Raw genomic sequence first — 8,848 nt, forward strand, 5'->3', positions numbered from 1 at the left:
TTCAGCAAGCCGGAGAATAAAAGGTCAATATATAAATATTAATTGTGTTTCCACACACTAGGTATAAAAAAAGAATTTATACTGTTAATTTATGACCTGTGTTCTCACTCTGTCATATTCGCTCTGCTATGTAAATATGGGATGTGGTTAAAAAGAACTAGCACTTAACGTGACAGGCACTTTATTTATGTTTTCTCATTTTAATCTTCTGAATTTCACCGACGAATAAATAGACTTTGTAAAATATCTTCTTCAAGTCATACTATTAATTAAGGTTAAGCCAAGCTTTGAAATGAGGCATCTTCAGACAAGACATCTCCCAATCTTTATTTTGTCATAATTCCTGCAATGTCAAAATCTACTTTAACAAATTCACAGTTTAGAAAATGGTTTGTAAGCTCTTTAACTCCAAAATGTTTTATTCATTATTACTAAAAAATTAGTAAATTAATCTTAACCAAATTTCTTACTTAAGGTGCTTTGTCATCAATGTTAAATTTTAAAATAATGCTTTTTCATGTAATTATACTAGGGTTTATTCAAATCCCATCTACAAAACACATAAACAATTCACACTTTATTTTCTACCTGTTCTTTCTTGAAAGAGATCTGGTCGAAGTAAAGCCAGTGTCTTTTCTAATTTCATGCCTTTCATTTTTTTAAAATCAGGGAAGAAGATATCCATGAACTTAGAAACATTAGTTACGTCCTCTTCAACATCACAAAACTGAGATACGTGTTGTCTTTCCAGATATTCTTGTAAACTGTTGAAATCCAAGATATAAGTATTATAATCTGAAGTTTAATAACTGTGCCAACAAATTAATACTGATAGTATGTTCAAAAATTACTTGAAGTTGAGTATAACAAATAAAAATTGAATTTCATGTAAAGATAAATTGTATGTCCCTATAATATCCAAGAATATATTTAATTCAACATTTCATTGAACTACTCCAAAAACTAGTTGCATGATATCACCTTTGTTTGACTTTATGAGAGAATAAAAAAAGACTAAGATAAAATACGTTACATTTTTAAGGGAAAAAATTTTTCTTTCCTTTATGTAAAGCTTTCCAGAGGTTTTTTTCTCCCCCCTTCTCTTTTTTCTTTTAATTTTGTCTTTGAACTAAGGGTTATTCAGAAGGATATTTCCAAATATACATTTTTCGTCACCTTTTTTTATTGTTTATTTCCTATTTTACTGGATTATAATCAGCAAACTTGTGTGGGAAATTTTGAATTAAAAATTTTGTTACGATTTTCTTTGTGAACAGAGACAATTTATTTGTGATGTGTAAGGCTGTATATAAATTTATTTTTTATATATTGTAGAACATTTGATTATATACTGTTTATGAACTATGTATATTTCATTTCTCTATGTCCTTGCTTATTTTTATCTGCTAACAGGTATTTTTATCAAGTTCTTATTTTTTTAATACTGTTATCTTTATATACTCACCTGTGTGTGCATATGAGTGTGTGTGTGTGTGTGTGTGTGTGTGTGTGTGTGTGTGTGTGTGGTGTGTATTTTAACCATTCACCCTTAAATGCCCCAGGACATTTTACACTGATTTAAAACTATTATCTCATAAACAGTCCATATACAAATTTCATCCATTTTCCAATAATTTCCTATCTATAGTTATTTTTTTTTTCTAATCCAGAATCATACATGTAATTGTCCTATCTCTTTAGTCTCCTTTAATCTCTAAGAATGCCTCAGTCTTTTTGGTCTTTCCTGATATTGTTGATACTGTATTTTGAAGAGTCCAGACCAGCTGCTTTGTAAACTGCCCCTCATTTTGGATGGTTTCAAACTATTGGATGGCCCAGTAGTTTCCTATTACATTCAAGTTATGTATTTTTGGCAGGAATACTGCCTAAGTGATCCCGTGTCCATCGTGGTCCATCACAACAGGAGGTCATGATGTTGGTTTTTCCCATTAGTCATGATATTTATGTGGTTATGGTGGTATCCCCAAGTTTTCTCCACTAAATTCTACAATTTCCCCTTCACGATTATTAAGTAATCTGCGAAGACACGATATGAAACTGTGTACATGTTTTTCACACAATGTGGGTTTAGCACCCATAGATGATTCTTGTCAGCATCACTACTAAGGTTTTTAATTTAGTTCATTTTTTTTTACCTTAACCTGGTAATCTCTATATTAAATGGAAGAATTAATCTTTTCATATTTAGTAAATAAACATACTCTTGACTTTATTTCTTCCATTTTACTTTATACGTGCTAGTTATTTTAAATTGTGGTTACTTGTTTTTCCCCCTTATTTTGCTGTTCTCAGCAGGTTGCTACTCCTTCCATGTTTTCTTCTTGTTGACATGGAAGTCCCACTCTACCTATCTACTGCGTTACTGTTTCTCACCTGTCACCTGCTCTCATGGCAGGCATATATGTTACAAATATTTCTTGAATTCTGGCACACTAATTCCCAATTTAACATCTCATCTATGCACCCTTCTGCATAGTTAAACAAAAACCTTACACTACTCAGTCACTGTCTTCACCTCAACTTTTCTCTCCCCTCTTTGAGTCCTCCAAATCATTTTGCTGCACACACCCAGCACCTGCTAGGTTTTGTTCAGATAATTTAGAATATACCAGAATTTCCTTCTATTTCAAGAGTCCTTCATTTTCTGTTATATTATATAACCCAAAATTATGTAATGTGTGTGTGTGTGTGTGTGTGTGTGTGTGTGTGTGTATCAACAGATTTCCAGGTTCACTGATAATATGTATTTTCTGTGTCTTTCCTTTCCTCTCATATTTTTTGTTTGGTTGAGTCTTTCCTCAAACATTTTCCACAGAAGGGGTATATAGGTGATATATTCCTAAGCATGTCCTTGAACATCTTCCTTTGAGAAACCAGGTGAATATCTGGGCTCAGTAAATAATGCAGGGTTGTAGTCTTTTTCTCTTGATAGGAGTCTCGTGAGGAGTCCCGTGCCAGTCAGGTGTTTCTCCCTTGTAAGTAACTTATTCTCAGGTGCTGCCAAGTGTGGAGTTGGTGAGATGGAGCCACATCAAGTGCAAGGGGAAATTTTAAACCAATAATAAAACCAACTAAATGTCAGACTGGTTTTTAACATTACCATGCACCAACAATTCTAAACAATGTTAGCAATAAAATACTCTGCGAAAAAATTTTCGTTCATCTACATTCTAAATAATTCCTATGGTTAGTGTTGAATTTTAATAATATATGTATGCTTCAAGTTCACACATCTTTATTACTTGTCCCTTAATAAACGATGTACTCTACACGGTACACTACATGAAAGAATAAATTCCAAAACAATAAAGCTATTGGCAGTACGGTAATTTCTGGGAATTTATTGTGAAATGGGAATTTTATATATCTCTGTCTATTAAACATAACTATAAAGCAAAAATCAATTTTGAGAACATCACTAACAAATCCTCAAAAATTAAAGCTTCTTAAGAACAAAAACTGCACTTCATTTCTGTGATAGACTTATATAGATATATATGTTCTTTCCTTTATAAAAAACACATTAATATAATTAAATAGTACTTATCTATCACATTTTTCATTTTGGATATTGTAATATTTATTTATGCTTTTTCCTCATATGTTTATGAGTAAAAGAATCCATAAAAGACCATTTTCACTGTCCACATTTCTCTTCTGGTATTATTATTTGACTAATTCAATGATTAGTACTTAAAAATAATTTGTCATTTAGAGAAGGGGATATTAGGAAAATTACCTACTCCAGGTTTCAAACATATTCATTGTACCACTGCCCCCTTGTTCTGTCTGGAAACAGTATGTAGTGTTTCCTCCTAGTGTATTCCTGCATTTGTGGGTTTTTTGCATCGATTAAAGCTGGACCACATGAGGCCTTGCAATTGGCACACCCACGTTTCTTCATTCCAGGGAAAATTTTTTTCCTATTATTTGTTGAATTATAGCTTGTCCATTTGTTCTTTCTTCTCCATATGGAATTCTTATGATAAGCACATCGGTCCCCCCCAGTATATTCTCCCAATTAATTATCTCTTTTCCCTTGGTGTCTTTCTCATATATTTTTCTGTACTTTGAGCTACTTCTTGCATTTGATTTTCAAGTAATTAATCAACTTGAACTCAAACAACTATCACGCCCTTAATTTCTCCACCTAACTTACAGTTCAAATTACAATTTTTATAATTCAAATTTGAAAGTTTTTTTAACTATATACGTGTAGCATTTATATCTCAAGCACTATTATTATTATTATTATTATTATTATTATTATTATTATTATTATTATTATTATTATTATTGGGGATGTTTCTGTCTCCTAAGCAGTTCTTTTTCACTGTGTTTGTGTTGTGATTTTTGGGTAAATCTTTCTTCCTCTGGCTGCTAGGCTCCCTTGGGTGGGTAGTGGCTTTTCTTTGTTGGCTCACTGGGGCTTAGGTCTGGTTTTTGTTGTGTTAAGTGGTGTAAATCCTGCAGTTGGAAGGCACGGTCTCTCCAGGCTACAAGCTTGTGCTGTAGACATCAGCAAGCCACTGTTTTCCTGCAGAAACAATTAGAAAAAGCCCCGAGAGCTGGACTTCAAGGGCAGGGAGTTTAGTAATCTTACTCAGCTCCATCTTGGCCTTTCAGTAGTCGGGAAGACCCAGTAAAGTCCATGAGAGGTCCCTTGGGAACCACAGTCTGTGTTTGTTCTTCCCAAGTTCTGAGGTTGTCTCCAGGTTCTTGCCTCCCAAGTTTAAACTCAGGCACTGCCCAAGCTCTCGGCGGAGAAAACACCACACCATCCTAGGCTGGGGTCTAAACAAAGCTCCAGGCCTTACCTCCCACCAGGGGCTTATTGGTGCAGGTTCCTTTTGATTTTGGAGAGGCAAGAGAGTTCTGGAGATGGGAGGAGAGTCAGGGTACAGAATTCAGACAGCTTTGATCCCAGAAACACCTTTAAAAATTATTTTAAGAATTGCATCTATTACCTTTAGTTTACATGAGAATTTCACAGAAGAAAAAAACAGCCTTCTATAACTATGACACATACAGGGAATAAGAGAGAGGTTACCAAGAATAAAATACAGTTGTCTCTTGGTATCTGTGTGGGATTGGATAAAAATGTCCACAGATGCTTAAGTTCCTTAATGGCATAGTATTTGCAGATAACCTATGCACATCCTCCCATATATATTAGAACATCCCTAGATTACTTATAGTACTTAATACAGTGTAAATGCTATATAAATAGTTGTTATGCTATATTTTAAATTTTATTTTATTTCTTATTATTGTATTGTTGTTGTTGTTGTTGTTTCTGAGTATTTTTGATTTGTAGTGGGTTGTGGAACATGTGGCTGTGGAGGACCAATCATCAGCAACCTCTATGGATGGAGAAATACAATGTATTATAGTTTGTCCTCTTATGGGTAGAAAATGTCATCTTTACTCAGTCATAAAGATATAAGCCTAGAAGCCACCTCAGAGATTATCTGATTCTTCCCTGTCTTTGTACATCCAGGACTTGGCACATAGTGGGACTTTAATGAATATGGGGTGAATGGATGGATACATCACAGAACAAGTGAATAAGTGAGCCAAGAGGTCACCTGCAAGTGCTTGTGTGACTCTGGGCAAAGCAGCTAAGGGAGCCCGCCTTCCTCATCTGCAGAATGACCAGAAAGCAAAGACAAATGACGTTGTCTTTTGACTTATTAATCACAGGCTAAGAGTCAGATGTGTAAACAGAAAATAAATAATGTGGCAAACAGCAATCCTGAAGGAATACAGAAGGTGCAGGAGAAGGTGGGTGCCTGTGCCATTTCCCTGGTCCTCACCTGGTCCTCCCCTGCTCCTCCTGGCCAGCCACCAGAGTGGGCAGGCCATCACTGACATGGAGAAATTGTTCCCAGGCCATGTAAATTCACGTACTGTGAGTGTTTCTCTGTAGGAATAACCAATCTGACAAAGCCCTGGGCTCTGCTGCCCTGGACACAGCCCACATCCTCAGACAGGACCACTGATCACTCCCAGTCTAACTGCTTTGCTTCTAACTTCCCTTCTGCCTCCGCCTCCACCCCAACACCCAGAGAGAGGGTGAGGGGGCTCTGAGATGGCGGAGAGGAAGCAGTTAGAGGAAAGGGAACAGATGTGTAAAAACCCATGAGAGTCTTTGTCTTGCATCCTCCAGGTTCTGGGTCTACTTAAAAGACAACAGAGGAAAGGGGCAGCACCTGTCAGGTCCACACTCAGGCAGAACCAGCAAGACCAGAGCACGCGTCACACCATCCCATGCTGCCTCGTGTGGTCACTGCTCAGAATAAACATGGGCCGAAGGCAAATGGGACCTCTGAGTTCAGAAAGAAAATACTGCAGACTCTGCCAAGCAAGGTCCGCACGTCTTGTTCCACCCCGACCCCTACAGTGAATGGGCCTAACTTGCTCATGTGGCTGTGGGTGTTAAGCAACTGGAGTTAACAGCTCCTTAAAGTTGGACATGATGGAAACGTCACAACAGAACCAGTGGGATACCAGTTGCATTGATGAGTGTTTTACAGAACACTTTTAATTTTTTGAATAGCTCAAAAATTCTGGTGTAGAATCTATCTTTTTAAGCCCAATACAGCCCATGCAAACCTTCCCTCTGTCCGTTCATTACCATTTTCTCTTAAAAACCTGTAAGTAACTACTACTGTTACAAAGCCCTTTGTCACCAGTTGATGTACCTTAGGAATCCCTCTATTCTCCTTAAATTAATGATATTGGGACTAATGATATTAGGATGTCCCGCTACCTAAAGGGTAGGACATAGCAAGGAACCAGCAGATGCAGCTAGTCAAGAAAAGCCACTAATTCATTAATAAGAATGCAAAGAACTTTCTGGAGATTCTCAGCCAGAAAATACAATGGAGATGTGCTGCCCAGCAGGGGGAGACACACCCCATGAAGCCTCAAGACCCAGAAACTAAATGTGTTCTCACCCAACTTTCTTTCAGGCACAGCCCTGACAACTGTTATGCTAAGCTCTGTATTCCTTGAGTCTTCCGAGGACTAAAAGGCACAAATGACAGCACCTAAAACCAATATTCTGTAAATTACTTAGGCTCACTTTCACATATTTTAAAACCCACTAACACAAACATACAACCATTTTGTTCTCAGCAGTTTATGATCACTACCTGTGTTACACACAAGAGCATGTCTGATGTTTTTAAGGCACAGGGAAGGGGCCAGAGGAACATGGGGATGTGGGACAGGAGACTGGATTGGGAGGGATTATGCGTGGTTCCAACATGCCCCTCAAGCCCCAGGCCGTGGTGCCAAGCTGGTGTGCCCAGCTTTAGAAAGGCAAGCAGAGAAGATTCTTCCCTTTCTAAAGCTCCTGAAAAACTTTCAGGGAAAACCCAGCTTTTCTGAATATGCAGTACTGGAAGAAATACTTGTGGCTTCAAGATAAAACATTTGTCCTCTGGTGTGAAGACGTTTGGGCATTACGCTTCATACCCTGACAACACATCGTAAGAGGTAAAGTTCTTGGTCACGAGGTACCTGTCCCATTTCTTCCTCGTCACTCTGGGTGGGGGCTTAGCTTCCACCTCAGGCTGATCCTCAGAGGGTTCTTTAGGTTCACTTTCAGGCTGAAGTTCTTCCCAGGATTCCTGCTCTTTACTTCCATGAGATATAACTAGAACATAGCTTAGGCCAGTTGTCATAAAAGAAAGGAACTCTTCAAAGTCAGGCTACAAAATAAAATGAAAAACTGCTTACTTCAAGCTCCTGAAATGAATAGACTGAAATAGTGGCTACTACCCAGGTCTAGTGAAATCTTCTCCTTCACCACCACTGCACAGGGGAATTGCATGTTTATAAACCCGGTGTTAACAGATACATTTTTGAGGGCTAGACATTCACAGCTAGCAGGAATTGATCTTAAAGACAGTCTAACACATATTCTCAAACTCTAGGATGCTCCCAAGTCATCTGGAGGGCTTGTTAAAACAGATTTTTGGATCCTAATCCCAGAGCTTCTGATTCAGTAGGTTTAGGGTGGGGCGCAGGAATAGGATTTTCTCACGAGTTCCCAGCTGTTGCTGGTGCAGATGCTCCAACCCTTTCCTTTCACACAGGTGGAATCTGGGTCCAAAAGTGACAGTTTGAGTGGCGCAGTGATTCCACAAAGTGCTATCTGGTAGAACATACTGTGACAATGAGCTTCTTCCCTGCTCTCTCCAATGCATTAGCCACGTGTGGCTATGGAGCACTTGAAATGTGGCTAGTACAACTGAGACTCTGAATTTTTAATATTATTTAGTTTTACTGAATTTAAATTCAAATGGCCACATGTATTTAGTGCCGACCACATTAGACAGTGCATTTCTAGAAGCTAGGTCTCCCAACCCACAAGCCAGTACACTTGCCAACACACAGAACTGCCTTCAGCCAAGAGAGAATCAAAAGAAAATAGCCTGACAGAAAGGCCTGTAGGTAAAGAAAGAATTAAAGCCCTCCTGTGAAGCTTGCGGCAAGGAGCCTTCAACCCAGGATAAAAATCTATAGGAAAAGACTGGATATTTCTTCTAGAGGGATCTTGGCAGATCCTGAGGGGATCTTGGAGGACATAACTTAAAGAGGTCTTCACTCCAAAAAAACAGTATAGCTGCCACTATTTCTACTGGAGATTTCTTCAGAGCCACCATCACCTGTCAGGACACGAACTGAGACACCTGGAGCTTATTTAGTTGGCCAGACTTACTCATTTGCTTTTCTGTAATGAAGATCTAAATCTTATGGGAATACACTATATATATATATATATATATATATATATATATATATATTTTTTTTTTTT

General features: G+C 37.8%; 1 protein-coding gene across 1 annotated transcript in view; it reads right to left on the reverse strand.

The window, feature by feature from the left end:
• Nucleotides 1-8,848, reverse strand: part of NME8 (NME/NM23 family member 8) — a 77,969-nt gene that overhangs the window by 34,762 nt on the left and 34,359 nt on the right. Inside the window, exons 9-10 of the mRNA XM_008592406.1 lie at nucleotides 7,549-7,739; nucleotides 589-764 (exon numbers count right to left, since the gene is read on the reverse strand). Of these exons, the coding sequence (XP_008590628.1) occupies nucleotides 589-764; nucleotides 7,549-7,739 (367 nt within the window). The remainder of the gene's footprint in view (nucleotides 1-588; nucleotides 765-7,548; nucleotides 7,740-8,848) is intronic.

This window comes from Galeopterus variegatus, unplaced genomic scaffold (assembly GCF_000696425.1).
Source record: "Galeopterus variegatus unplaced genomic scaffold, G_variegatus-3.0.2 Scaffold7898, whole genome shotgun sequence".
Lineage (NCBI taxonomy): Eukaryota > Metazoa > Chordata > Mammalia > Dermoptera > Cynocephalidae > Galeopterus > Galeopterus variegatus.